General features: G+C 37.9%; 1 protein-coding gene across 1 annotated transcript in view; it reads left to right on the forward strand.

The window, feature by feature from the left end:
* Nucleotides 1-12,505: 12,505 nt before the first annotated feature.
* CHM (CHM Rab escort protein) overlaps nt 12,506-14,833 on the forward strand; it is a 70,171-nt gene continuing 67,843 nt past the window's right edge. Inside the window, exon 1 of the mRNA XM_005236764.4 lies at nt 12,506-12,599. Coding sequence (XP_005236821.1) covers nt 12,551-12,599 — 49 coding nt within the window. The 5' untranslated portion in view covers nt 12,506-12,550. The remainder of the gene's footprint in view (nt 12,600-14,833) is intronic.

Genomic DNA, 14,833 nt, shown 5'->3' on the forward strand with positions numbered 1-14,833 from the left:
TTAGAGACATTTCATTTAGAATGCACAGTAACAATTTGTAAATGCTTTAATTTTGAAAACTGTTTGCAGCCAAGTCCAGGATGTTCTACTTCCCACTCTTCTTAGAAGAAAAAAAAAACCTAAATAACTCCTTAGAAGACAGTCTAGGAGATACAGGGAATTTAAAGCCAGTAATCCGTACAACTACCAAATCCTGATTTCACGTAGACTTTGCAAAAGCCTTTCTCTCAGAATTCTTATCTATTTTTCAACTCCCAAATGAGTGAGCCTAGTCCTGAAGCCTTACTGCCACTGTCTGCAAGCTTTTTCAGAATTCTTAAGTAGGTTGAAAGAAAATATAATGAACCTAATGTGGGTTTTTTTTTGAATACAAGTAACTATTTCATGAAAGTAGCTACCGTTCCTTCTAGGAAGTGGAGGGAAAGACCTCATCAGGGACTCGTTCTACTATTTCACCCTTGCTAAAGAAGCATGACGCGGAGAGACTGAATCCACTGTAGAACTGAGTCTCTCTGAATTTCGGTCAAAGGAATACAGAGTGGGATCAGAATCAAATATTTAGGAGTAGGGTTTTTTTTTAACCTGACCTTTTGTTTCTCAAAATAATTCTCAGTATGTTCTGTGGGGTTTTGGATAAAGTAAAAAACAGTCACATGAAAAATGTGTCTTCATCTTCAGGAGACATTATTGACTTTCTCTACTTTTTTTCCTCTTCCCTACTTCCATGTCAAGGTTGATGTGACATATGTTGATAACCTATGAAGACATATGTGATCTTATATACAGAAAACTGGCTTTCTATACTTTAACTTCATTGGCTTTCTGATGGAATTACTGGTAACTTGCGGAGGCATAAGTATGATCAGGCCACGAGTTGAAAGTACAAGTCGAAACACCTGTGAGCATTATCATTTAATGAATAACACTCCTGTAGTCTGAGTTCTTAAATATTATCCTTACTCATATTTATAACGCTGAAAACTTTCAGTACCCTATGAGACCACTACTGATATCTTTCATTACCATCACAAAGCCATGAATTTTAGGGTATTTTGCACTGAGGAAAACTGTAAAGCAAATATGTAAAGCAAATACATTTCTTCAGAATTTTTTCTAAAGGAGTGTTTTACCATTTGATTAAATTATACCCATCATTACTTTAAATATATTATGACAAGATCGTCCATATTTTTTCCACAAAGTCTACCAGTATAGAATAAAGCATAGTTTAATATGGACCTCGGAATTTAAATAATTTTTTTTCTAAAATGTAAATTAAAAAAATATTTTTGGACTGTGAATTCTTTTACATTTTAGATATTGTTTAATCTCCAAGTAAGGATGTAAGCAAAAGAATGAAATAAAACTGATAAGAAGTGATAGAGCAAGAATGAGCTTCAGATGCCAATATTCTTTGTAACTTTAATAATTAATGTTGATTGAACATACTGTTGTCACTTCAGTGCATGAAGTAAGCCCAGAATTTTGGGTTTGCTAGATATTTTCCATTGAGAGAAACTTACTTGAATCCAGTATCCTGTAGTGCAGTCCTTTTACATACAAAGTATATGTTAAAAAATCAAATTCCTGGGCATAGGGAGGAAACAGAAGGCTTGTCAAAACCAAATTTGAAGTTTGTCTTTTGGCCAGAGGTGTTACGTATCTGTGCTGCAACTCATCAGTTGTGAGTCTTTCCAATAGCAGGCAGTTCAGGGAAATCCTTACAACAGATTCTCTCTCACTCAGTCCGTATCTTGGTCAGTGGCATCTATTCTGTGATTATTTACAGCTCAAAGCAGGTTTTTAAAAAGTTGCTAGGGTCTTTCTGTGTAGTGGCATGAATATACTTCGGTTCATCCCAAGGAAATAAGAAAAAGACACTATAATTTAATTTAACAAAGAGAAATAAGGTTTCTGCTAGAATATATCTTCCCTATTCCTATTTAGGGAATTACTTGTCATGCAGGAAAACATGAAAACAGACTATCAGGAAACACTACGATCTGCAAGACTGCAGGGAGCAATTGTTTTCACAAGTCATGGTAACCCTGGTCAGAATCAAGTTCTTAAGAATTGGCTTACTAGTCCTTGTGGAAGAGGCTACTCATACCAGCCATTTTAATAGAAGGCTTAAAAGCAGTTTTTGGAGCTGCGCTTTGCTGATTTAAATCATTCTTCTTGCACATAACGGTATTCTCTTGAGATTAATGTACTCTTTAGCAATATTGCATCTAATTTTGTTGTTTACTTACAGACTTTTAAGACCACCGAGAAAGATGTGCACAGCACATAAACAATTGTATAACAGAGGCTTAAATTCCAGATAATAAAGGTGTATTTGCCACTGCACACTTCGTGCCTTGTACCAGACAGCATAAAATCAAATGCTAGCTTTCCGGCTTGCATGGTTACACAGGGCTAAGAACTACACTGATGTAAAACAAGGGAGAATCACATTGTTGATTTACTTTGTGCTAGGGAGGCAAGTTTTAGTTCAGGAGAGTGTTCTCTTCATGTTAATAGTAGTTTCGATTAAAGTTTAGAGAGTAAAGGAACCAAATAAAATGAATTAACACTAAAGATTAAGTTACGGGAGAACAAAGTCCTGTTTTTCAAAGATGCCAGGTATCAAGACTTGTAGCTATCACCAGCTGTGATGATCCCTCTGTTGCAAAATGCATGCTTTTCATAGTAATGTCAAAGTTACCAGGGAAATAGGAATTACAGAACTTTTATTTATTTTGCTAAGCACAGTATAAGGCATTTGCAGTCTTGGTTGCTCATCTCTGATTTGATGTGATATAAACTCAGTAAAAAAGAAAATGCTTTCCCCAATGGATTTTGTGGATCTGAACTCCTCATAACTGCCAATACTGATAAACTGAGACGATACGGATTTACTAGTAGAATGAACACTTTTTACTGTAGTAACTACTACATGGAATACATAATTAAATATCAGCTGTATCGATATACTTTGTAGTGAAATATAAAAAAATACTAGTAACTTTGAAAATCTTTAGGAGCGCAATGTCTAACTAATGCAGTTCTGATTTATTAATTTGAGTATCTTCATCTGAATGTACTACCATTTGAGGTAGTTCACCTCCTAATTTGTAACTGTCACTGTTTATCATCCCTTACCTCGTCAAACAGTCCAGACTCAAGTAGAACCTTACTGTTTTAAATCTCTTACTTAAAAGCATTTTGAAGTACCATCACACAGTATCTATATATCAGTTTTTCTGTACAATTTGATTAAATTTTATTGGGAAAAATACATATGTGATACTCCTAGATTTTACTTCTTTTGAAACATTTTCCCACCTTTTAAAAAGATTATAAGAGCTTCCATGAGAAGTTCAGACTGAAAAAAGCAAATGAAAAAACCCAAGCAGTAAAGCACAAAACAGAAAAGAATTACACTGACATGTGAAATGTGTTAAAATTCTTCTTTGAATCAGTCATTTAGACATACAAAGATAATGATGATGATTATGATGACAATAATTATAATCAACCAAAATTTAAATTCATCCATTTTCCTCTATGCAAATACCAATTATATTTCTTTTCTTTAAAATGAATGTGACCATTTTAAGTAGTTATTCTTGCAAATCTTCCTAATAATCTGCCTCAACATTTACAACAGCATAGCATTCTTCTGAAGTGGTAGAAAAGAATTCTGTCTCTTCTGGCTTAACTGAAGGGTCGATATAAGGGTCTATATACTTTGTATAGAATTAATATTCACGTAGCACCCTCAGAATGTAAGGAGCTATGGCCTATTCTTTCCTTTTATTTACTTAATCAAATGTAGCAGGTAGTGCCACTCACAAGATGCTAAGTAGATACAAAAAAGGGGAGTGAACGTTACATTCCCATTAGTTCTGCTTTAGAGTTTCTGAGTCATTTTAGGGACAGAGCAGAAGTCAATTATAATGGCTCAAAGCCTTCCTCCCTCCTCTTGGAGAGTCTGTGATACAGAATTGCCCTGAGAGAGAGAGATGGTTGTAGTTCTAGGAATAGTCAGATTTTGGGGAACAATGAGCAATTCCACTATTGGAGAAATTACCTTCTCAAAGAACTGTAAGGTGTGTGTTGTGTGGGTCTAGGATGTAAACATTTGCTAAGACTGACAACTTCGCTGGTACTTCGCATGGTAAAATTTCTGTTGACTATAATGAAGTAGGAGTGTGGCCTAATGGCTAAAGAATCTGTATTCATAAGTTGGCAACAAGTCAAAAGAGATGACTAAAAGAAGTGCAATATATGGAAGAACAGGAATATTTCCAGAGAAAAGATATTAGTTTCTTACATAAGCCACCAAGCCTAGATCTTACCCTAAAAAGGTGATGCTAAGACTAATACAAGTCTTCTTATTAGTACTATGCATTATGATTTGTTACAGTCAAACCTAAAATTCTCACTCAGACTACAACCAGATTTGACCTCCCATTGTTTCCATTTTATGCATTATCACTCCAAGAATGCATAAACAGGAGAACACCCTGTTATCAAGGCAATGGTGGTGCAATTCAGGTTACAGAAACGCTCAATTGCAGTCCCCTAAACCAGATTAAAACGCAAACATCTTATAAAAAAGCATGAAATACTTTAATATAGCTGACCCACATAATGTTTACAGTAGGAACATTCTTTTCCTAGTCATATAAAGTTTAATTAAAGTTTAATAAGTACAATGCGGATGTCTTATTTTCTGCACAAAAAGAGCTAGCATTTAAATGGAGTGTACTATGTTTGGATTAATGAAAAATAGATGTTAAATCATAAGTGTCCTTTCTGACTTCTAAAAAGCATCACTACATATAGTCTAGCACCAGTTTACAACTTTTGTAAGAAAAACAAGACCTATTCTCATTTCTGTGAGGCAAGCTGAGCATAATCTGACTTTAAATTTCTTAAACACTTCAGTGGACCACTACTGCTGTTCTTTGGCTTTAAAATCCTAAAAAGAATATTTTAAATACAAAACTTTACTTAACTGTAACGTTGAGGGAAATGCTTCATAAGGAGGCCTTTGCTGTATATGACTTTAGTAAAATTACTTATGAAAAAATAAGAGGTGATCACACATATTCCAGTTTCTTTCAAACAAGACTGATGGCTGTAGAAACTGATGGCTTTCTATTTACGGTGACTAAACCCAAAAATTTCTCCCAAAATCACCTTCCTACAAGTGACAGTTATTTTCATATATGCCCTTTCAAAGGGAAATAGTCAGAGGGTCTGGCAGCTCCTCCACTGGCTGTATGTACCCTCATGTAACATTAATAAGTTTTCACCACTACAGCTGTAAAGCCTGAACTACATCTGTGCTCTTAATGTAGAGCTCCAAGTGGAGCACTGATGGACCAGCGCACTGGAACTGAGGCAAATTCAGCCTCAAACACAAACTTTCTCGAAGTAAGAATAACGTTTGCTTTATCATTTTTATTCATCTGCTTACATAATTTCAAATGTAGTTATTATACTTAATTTCCTTCTTTTAACTTACGCTTGTCACTGACAGCTTGCTTTACCTGAAAATGGGTCCCTCACTGTTATCACTCCAAACTTTTAGGTGTCTCTTGGATACGGTTTCATGTTTGAGACCTTGGTGATAAGAGTGTCTTCACAAGAATCCGAGCTTGCAAGAACTCATTTCATCTGAGGCCTTTACAGTCTTTTGTTTATGGTTTCTCTGGTGAAGTCTAGGTAAAAATACTGCATATGAGACACATCAATTCACTTAGCTTTATGGAGTAGTTTAAACCCTTTTAATTATATGATAATATTTATGGTGAGTTTCCTAAGGGAGCTCTATCAGTTTCAGAACTTACTGTCTTGGTTTATTCTCTCTTTTCTTTTCAGCCATGTGTCATTTACGATTTTCAGGACTAGAGAATACTACTGTTTAAAAAATACTCAAGAATCTTACATTTGCCATTTTCCTCAAACAAGGAACTACAACCTTCCACTCCATGGTCGGTTGGCTTGTTGGGGTCTTTGTTTTTGGGTTTTTGGAGGGTTTTTTTTTCTTCATATGCTGTATTATACATCTCCCAGATCAGTTCTGGGTTTTTTTCAGTATTTGTATGGGCACGTTTTTAAATACATATATACAGTGACATGATATAATTACTCCTCTCTCACGTTTAAAGCAATATACATTTTACCTTTAACCGTAATTATTGTTTGATAATCAGTCAGAAAAGACCATGATGGAGAGGCTGAACTTCGCATGGTAAAATTTCTGTTGACTATAATGAAGTAGGAGTGTGGCCTAATGGCTAAAGAATCTGTATTCATAAGTTGGCAACAAGTCAAAAGAGATGACTAAAAGAAGTGCAATATATGGAAGAACAGGAATATTTCCAGAGAAGAGGTATTAGTTTCTTACATAAGCTACAGTCTCCAGATGTTGGAAAAGGTACATTTTTCCTAAAGCCTGAGAACACAAGTCTGAAAACCTTACTATGCAATAAAAACTGCCTCAAGTAATATTGCAAATGAAATAAGGCAGTAACTGAATACCATTAGACACACTTGTCCATACTTACTAATCTTGATTTATTGCACAACTTTATATAGCAGTCCTATATACCCAATCAGTTTCTTTTGTCTGTTGCTTGCTGGCAATTTCTGAAATACCGTAATTGACCAAGACTTTTAGATGCTGGAATATACAAATAATGGAATTTCTAGGACACAAAGCATTAAACTCTGCTTTGTAACATCCTGTTTTATAATGGCAGAATTTAATTAAATTGTCACAATTTACACTGACATTGTTGATGTCAAATTTTGTTCTGTTATTTTCAGCAGATGAGAAAACACCTAATACATTGGTTATTAAAAGAATATTTTAAAAATGCCAAGTTATCACTTAGAACATGTAATGAAGCTTTACAAACATACTTTGGTACAGATACAAAATGCATATATTCTCTGAGAGTTTTTAATTTAAACCCTTACTAGCACAGATAAGGTTCAGCTATGTATGTTCAAGTACCTTTAAGTTCTGGCACTTGCTTTCTCCTATAACTTACCCTGCATTAGTCCACAGTATTTCTAGGTCACATTTTTGGGTTTTATATCAGCCTCTTCATTGATGCTGGGCAGAAACAGACTGCTGCCCATTCCTATATATATATGCAGTGGGGATATACCCCACTTAAAGAGTAACTTGACATCAGCATAGGAAAGCATTTTCTCAGGTAACTGACTTTGCCATCCTATTGACCAATCTGGACTTTGGGGCTTCTAGTACTTTGAAGGATCAATTAAATTGTCATTTACAAAATGATGACACAATGGTAATAAGTTACATATTATTTTGTTCAATTGAATAAGACAACCTGGTAATCTATATACAGTGTAAAGACTGAAATAAAAGTGTTAAAAAGTGATGGGAAACGTCTGCCAGAAATACCACTGTGTCTTCTCAAGGACCTCCTAGATAGGTAAAGAACACATTTTGGTCCACTGGGGAAGTGAAGGAAGCTTATGAAAAGGAACACAGTCCTTTAAAAATTTAAAATTTATAAACCCAAAACACAGTCACAGACTCCCGATTATTTTTTTTCTGAACATGTACAAAGAAGTGTTGGTCCTTTGTTTAAGTATATTGACATTATTTCAGTTTCAAAAATAATTTACACCATTCTGTCTGTATTTCAGCTAGTCCTAAAAAGTACACTTCTTTATCAAGAAAAAAAGATGCAGAATGAAAATTAGGAAGGTAAAAGGCTGTTTTACAAACATACCTAAATGCTACTAAAAAACCCCCCACTATAAAAGAAGATAGAGCAATAAAAGTTCATGTGTTATACTGAAATATTTTAGCCACTGTTACAGAGCATTGAGAGAATATGAACAAATAAAAAAATGAACTGACAGTATATATTGCATATAATGCACTAATAACATGGTTTTAGGTCAATGTAACTCAAGATACAGTCTGATTCTGCTACCAGTAGCTCTCCAGGTCTCCAGTTCCTAAAGTAGCTTTTCCTTCATATCTCTAAGAGACAAGCAATAAAAACTGCAGCATATTAGTCATCATCCTAGGTTCATCAGCTATTTTAAGCATTAAATATTAGCCTGTAGCATAAAAAATAACTTAACTTTTGGGCTACATCAAAGACTATCTCCTTCATCCTGCACATCTGTAGTTTAGGAAGCCTGTAAAACAACTCATACGCAGGCCTTAATGAAGCTGTAGAGCAGCCTTCTTTCCATATTCTGCCAGTTACGCTGGGCAGAACAGCCTAATGAAAGCTATGATCCTGGTTTTTTCTCTCCTCTGTGCTAACTTTGTACAAGAAAGTTTTGACTGCAATGAGAGAACTACAGAATTTTTGCATAATGTTGTTAATTAGAGATTGGAAAAATAGACTTCTTGCCTTGCATGCTTACAGAAGGAGAGTGAAATGTGATTCTCTTTCCCTGTCTCTCTATAAACAATCCTGTAATTTACTCACATCTTAGTAATCAAAAGGGCAACTTCAAAATTAGTTTCAGTGCTCCTTAGGTAGAGAATGTGGAATTAATTACTCAGGGTTTTTAAAATATGTTTTAGTTCACTGATCTACCAAGGCCAATATTACTGTATCAAAGGAGCATTCGTACCATCCATGGGAATTAAGTGTCTACATACAATTGAGAATTTGCAGTTCAGGGTCTAATGCCACTAATAAAACACAAGTAACGTGTTTTATGGTCATGACTGGGACTGACCACTGCAAACTGCGACAAGAAGAAAGAACAATGCAGATAGTGGTAACGAAGAAGATGTTAGAATAAATGTGTATCAGAGTATAGAATAAACTTGGAAACAAATAATTTTTTTACAAACAACTTGAATGTAGAGTGGCTGTTTCTGTACTTAATGAACAATCTACTTTGTGCATGCTTGAGTGACAGTTTCATAACAGCAAACTATATGACAATCATGCATAACTTCAGCAACACACAAACATGTGCTAAAATTACTATATTTCCGAAAAGTATTTTGATAAAGTTAGCTATTTACTACACAGACTTCAAAGTAACAAAGGTAGTTCTATGAATATGTGAAAATCACAAATCAAAGCTATAAAGCAAAACCCCATGTTTTTATGAGAGGTTTTGCTTGGGCAAGAAAAAAAAAAAAGGACAAAGAAAAAAGTAAACAGGAAAAGTTGCTTACAGAAGTATTTAGAACTGCTAAAAGTGGAATCTTAAAACTGATCTTTGCATGTGTCTTTCTGAACTGTTATTGCTAAAAATGCTGTATGAATTCTCCACTATATATAGGATTGCGAACTATTTCATAAAACATAGAAAACCAAATGTATTTAATACAAGTGATTTAAAAATTACATTTAGTCTTGTCAGTATGCATCTTTGAATGCATTTTGGCAATTCTGATTGATGAGACCTAGTTTAACAAAATATAGGGAAATTCTGTAATCAGGCCACAGGATGTGCAGTTTAATTACGTTGGTGTGCATTTCTATTTGTTTCTAATGTAGAGGATCTATTGGTAAAATGAATGCCCATTTTGTGGTCTGTTATGCAGAAAATGTTTAATCCAGTGTTTGATTTACTCTGTTAAATCTTCTTTATTGAATGTGCTTATTCATCCATGCAGAATTGGGTATGCTGCTTTCTGTTACTATGACATTGCAATTAAATAGCTAAAGAGAAAAACATGGTAAGACATTTTCTCAAGGTCCATGAAATTCTCATAAAAATTATTCATACTTACATATTTTATTTCTACATTTGCTGCCATTAAAATTGTAAGTACAGAGAAATATTTTTGTATGGTATAGGGCTGAAAAACCTTGTGGTTAAAGATCCTGAATAATCATTTTTGTCAAATAAATAGTACCAAGAAGAATTTCTGGTCCAGTGGATAATGACTGTCATCACGAAATAGGATTGCACTGATTGCATCTTATGAATGAAGCTAACAGGAACTCAAAGAACCAAACAACAGCATTTTGTGGTGGGATAAATACTTCAGCACTTCAGAAACAGAAAGACATTGACAGTGAAATACCTCTGTTCTGGTGGAGTCCTAAAATTATACTAAACACTAACAAAAGGTTTTCACAATGAAATTATATTTTCATGAGTATGCCTGCCTCAGTAAGAAAAGGGTGTGCAAGGAGAATTTGTCTTATCTGACCTAAGCAATACAGTGAAGCTTTGTTCTTCATCTGAAGACATTTAGGTCAGGATGATCCAGCATGTTCAGAATTCTGGAGCTAAACTTCTGTTGTTACAGGTTAAAAGTAGAAATGACAGCTTCATTTACAGAACTGCACGAGAGAAGCTGCAGAATGGAATTATTTTTTTTAAATCTCAGTGCCATGGTTGAAAGCATAAATATAAGGAACATAAGATTTGATTTTACTACTTTTATATCTGAATCCATAAGAACTGATATTCTCCGTTACATATTTTTTAGCATGGTAATCAAGTACTGATGTTTGTATCTATGCATTTTTTGTTCTCGCATTGTTTGATGTTTCCTGCTAGACTATTTTCTGTGCTGCACTCTGTGCTAGCACGTCTGGCAGTACCGTGGGGGTGAAGCAGTCTCTGGTTTCCATTAGTCACTTTATACTATTTTCACTATTCTTTTGCTATGTGAACAAGGAGCTTGTAATAAGGTGTTAACAGTCTGCTAGCTGGTTTATTGTTATTATTGATTTAAGGTGTTAAGACTTTAATATAATCATGCACAATGAATAATATTAAGAGATTAGTTTAAAGCCATATAAGCCATTAAATGCAAAATAAAAAGCAAAACTTTCTAGAAATTTCCAGTGTATTCTGGCACAAGTATTCTGTGCTAGGTTATTTTGCCTGCATTGCTGTATCTGGCTTTTTCAAATACATCTTTTTATTCTTGCTATTTTTTCACTCAGACTGGTCATGCAGGAGGGGCTCTTCTGGAAAAGCAGATTCTGGTTTTTACCCCGATTCCCATTTCATTTCCTTGCAAGGCGAAGGAAAAGGCAAAGCAAGTGTGACTTAAGGCATGAGAGGGAAAGAAAGAAAAGTGTTAATTGATGGGTTGAGAAAAGAGAGGTTTTGGAATGCAGAGAATGAAGTAGCATCCAACATCCAACATGGTTGTTAATTAACAAGGAAGGACGCGAGACTGATGACTAGAAATAGATGAACTCATACACTCTTTTAAAACCTGTCTTCAACATGGTGGATAAAGGAAAGAAATTATCACAGTTGGGAGTAAGGGGACTTCTTTTTAAATAGTAAGGGAAATATTTCCTTGCATATATTAATGAAAGTGCAGTGATCAGTGAGATTGAAAAAAAACATAGAATAGTTTCAGAAACACTGCATATGCAGGGGGAAATAACAAAAATGGAACTTATTCTGAATTTCTGAAGAACTGCTCATCCAAGAAACTTCAGTGGAATTGACACATAAAATGTACAAAATATACAGGTGTTTGCATTGGAGAATTTTGCATTTGAAGTAGGTGGAATACAACCATATCCTTGTATTTCAGAAGTTTATTCATCAATGCTAGGAGCTTGTATGCCTTCACTGCTGTTGCCCACAGTATTCCTGTATCCAAGGTAAGGGCTTGCTCTGTGGGTCAGCTGAAAACTAGATGGGTAAGAAACTGGGTGAGTGGTCAGGCCGAGGGGCTGGTGGGTCATGCAGGCTGCCCATGGGAAGTGCCGTATCAGGGGGCTCGGTTCTGCTGCTTAATGCCTTCATCATCGGCCCAGTGGTGGTGGCAAGGAGCTCTGTGACTGGCATGGCCCATCTCAGCATGGGCAGGCTGTGGTAAGGCCTGTGCACCCACTGCCAGTCAGCAGGATGGAGCCGGGCTGGAGGAACGGGGGGGCTGGAGGGCAAGGCCTGGTGCTTGGTGAGTGAGCAGCCAGCACAGCCGCCCTGCCAGGGTGAGACCCAGGGCAGGGGTGGTGGCCCTTCACCCATGTTTTTTTGTGAATCATAGAATCCTTTACGTTGGAAAAGACCTTTAAGATGATCAAGTTCAACCATCAGCCCACCAGCACTGCCAAGCCCGCCACTAACCCATGTCCCTAAACACTGCATCCACGCATTTTTTTCAGTGCTTCCAGGGATGGTGACTCCACCCCGTCCCTGGGCAGCCTGTCCCAATGCCTGGCCACCCTTTCCATAAAGAATTTTTTCCCTAATATCACATCTAACCCTCCCCTAGTGCAACTTGAGGCCATGCCCTCTTGTCCTGTGGCATGTTACCTGAAAAGATTACGATGGGGAAAAAGCCGCCCAGGCCAGAAGCAGACTGGAGCTTTCCGCACGCTTTACAGAAGGGCAGCAAACAGCCATCCCTGTGAGACCACAGAAAGAAGGATGCCACCACAGAGAGCCCTGCCGGGAAGCTTTCCCGCTTCGGCGGGCCCGCCGCCCTCAGCCCCCAGCCCCGACCTACAACTCCCAGCAGCCCTCGCCAGCGTGGCCGGAAGTCTCTGCGGGCGGCACCCTCCATTTCCGGCAGCGCCGGGCACGTGACCGCGCCCCTCCCAAGATGGCGGACAACCTTCCCTCAGAGTTTGATGTGGTGGTGATAGGGACCGGTAGGAGATGGCGCGGTGGTGGTGGGCTACGCTGGGTTGCCGGGGCGGGGGGTGGCGGGATGCCGGCGCCGCAGAGGAGGCAGTGGCGCCGGGGGGGGGGGGGGGGGGGGGGGGGGGGCGAGGGGTTGCCGAGGGTACCTGCGCGGGCAGTGTCCGGGGGACTTGCAGGCCGGTCTGGGCTCGCTCCTGAGACTCCAGTGTCAGGATTTGGTGAGAAACTGAGATGGCGCGGAGGCAGCGCACGTCCGGGGCTGCGCCTCGAGCGGGGTGTCCGTGAGCCCCGGCCCCCGCTCCGGGCAGGCTCGCCGGCCCCCCGCACCGCCAGTGGTGCTCGCCGCGGCTCCTGCCGGCCCGCTTTGGTTTTATGCACACAATATAGGTTTGAAGAGCTAAACTCCATGTTGTTGCAGTAGATATCATATATGCTGATAATTTTTTTGTTATTGTATTCTATAATACAAGAACTTTTCTCTTGTACAAGTTCTTGATAATCCCTATGCCTGCTTACAAATAACCCAAAACATTGGGGGTTTTTGAGCCCTCCGCATTAAAGCGTGTTTCTCAGTATATGAGGAATGAGTGCACGTATCAAAGACTTAACTGAACTTTCTGGAGCTGCCCGCACTTTTTTCTATTCTGTACAGGTTCATCCTGTTTTGAGTTCAGGTGAATAATGGTGGAGGTGTGAGATGTCTCACTGAAACATACCACAACATGTAACTACAAGACAAATTTTAAAATATTGCTTCAGAAGGAAGACACTTGCTGCTTGCATATCATAATAATCTTTAAGTACTGAAATTGATTTATGTTTTGTAGAAGCCAGTGGCAGTGGCCTGGCTTGACCTGGTCTTCATCAGCTCCTCCCCTTAAATTCAGCATTGAGCTCTGGTGTTAAAATGTTTAAAACACATTGATGTTTATAGGTCCAAAATTTACACTCAGATTTTGTTTGCATTTATGAAGAGCTCCCGTGGTCAGCTCAGGATGTTGGTTGGAGCACAAAAGGGAAGACCTCTCTAAATGTTACTCTTTTCCTTTGTGAAATTAGGAGCTGTGTTTTGGGAGTTCACTGATCTGTCAAATTGTGTCCTTCAGATTTAGGACTACTTTTCTAGAGATTTGGAATAGAATGAGTGAGTTTCTTAGTGTAATTGCTCTTTTCAATGTTTTACCTGAAAGAAGTTATCCCCTTACAGTGTATGTATAGTTACTCAAAGGATTTCTGATATGGTTCTCAAATTTGTGAGAGATTCTAAAAACATACTGTCTCCACTGTTGGCCATAACTCTACTAAAAATGCAGAGTTAAGGTTCTTGAGCAAGTTAAGAGATTTCTTTCTTTGTTCTTAACCCTGTTGTATGGAGCAGAAACCCTAATAATCTGACATTTTCACATGTGTTCAGATTTGTGAATATTTTGAGTGTGTGAGAAGAATGGTAAATAATGAAAGGCTAACTAAAAGGGTGAAATATTAAAAATTGCATGAGTTCTGTTATTTTTGAGGACAACTCAGTCTTTACTGTCATGAGAAAAATAGTGTTATGTAGATGATGCAGTGATACAGAGAATTAAAGGAAACTCAGAGGTTTATAAAATCAGTATAAACTTTAGGCTATTTAGCTATTCTGGCTACTAAGGAAACTAGCAGGTGAAAGGAGTAGGAGTACCTATTCTAGCTACTAACGATGCTAGTGAGGGTGTTACCTCTTTAAAAGAGTTGACTCTAACTTACATAAAGTAAAACTTCATCTTGTCATGATTCAGTGGAAAAGTAAAAACCTGCTGCCAGGTTTTGTTTCTGGAGCTTTTGTAATTTTTGGTGAAGGTAGAATGTAATCCAGCTTGCTTTGGCAACCCTCGTGCTGTGGGTCTCGCAGGCACAGAGTGCAGGCCAAGGGCATCGTTGTGGCAGTGGCAGCCTGCTCGTGTGTGCTGTCTTTCGTGGCCCATGGTATGGTGCAGTTGCTGAATGCGTGTGTTAAGTAATACCAGGCTGCTCACTGCGGAGGAGCGGTGACTGGTGGTAGGATGTCACAGATGGATGAGATTGTGCAAGCCTAGGCATGTTGGGAGAAGAATTCACCTGAAACTGGCAGTTCACCAGCAACAGCACTTTTGGCTGAACTGTCTGTTCCAGCGAGAGTTGGTCATGCGACAGCCATCAAATACAGTCTTCCCTGCTTTAGAATGAGCTAATAATACTAGAGCTTTGATGTTGGGGGAAGGGAATT

The sequence above is a fragment of the Falco peregrinus genome, chromosome 13 (assembly GCF_023634155.1).
Source record: "Falco peregrinus isolate bFalPer1 chromosome 13, bFalPer1.pri, whole genome shotgun sequence".
NCBI lineage: Eukaryota > Metazoa > Chordata > Aves > Falconiformes > Falconidae > Falco > Falco peregrinus.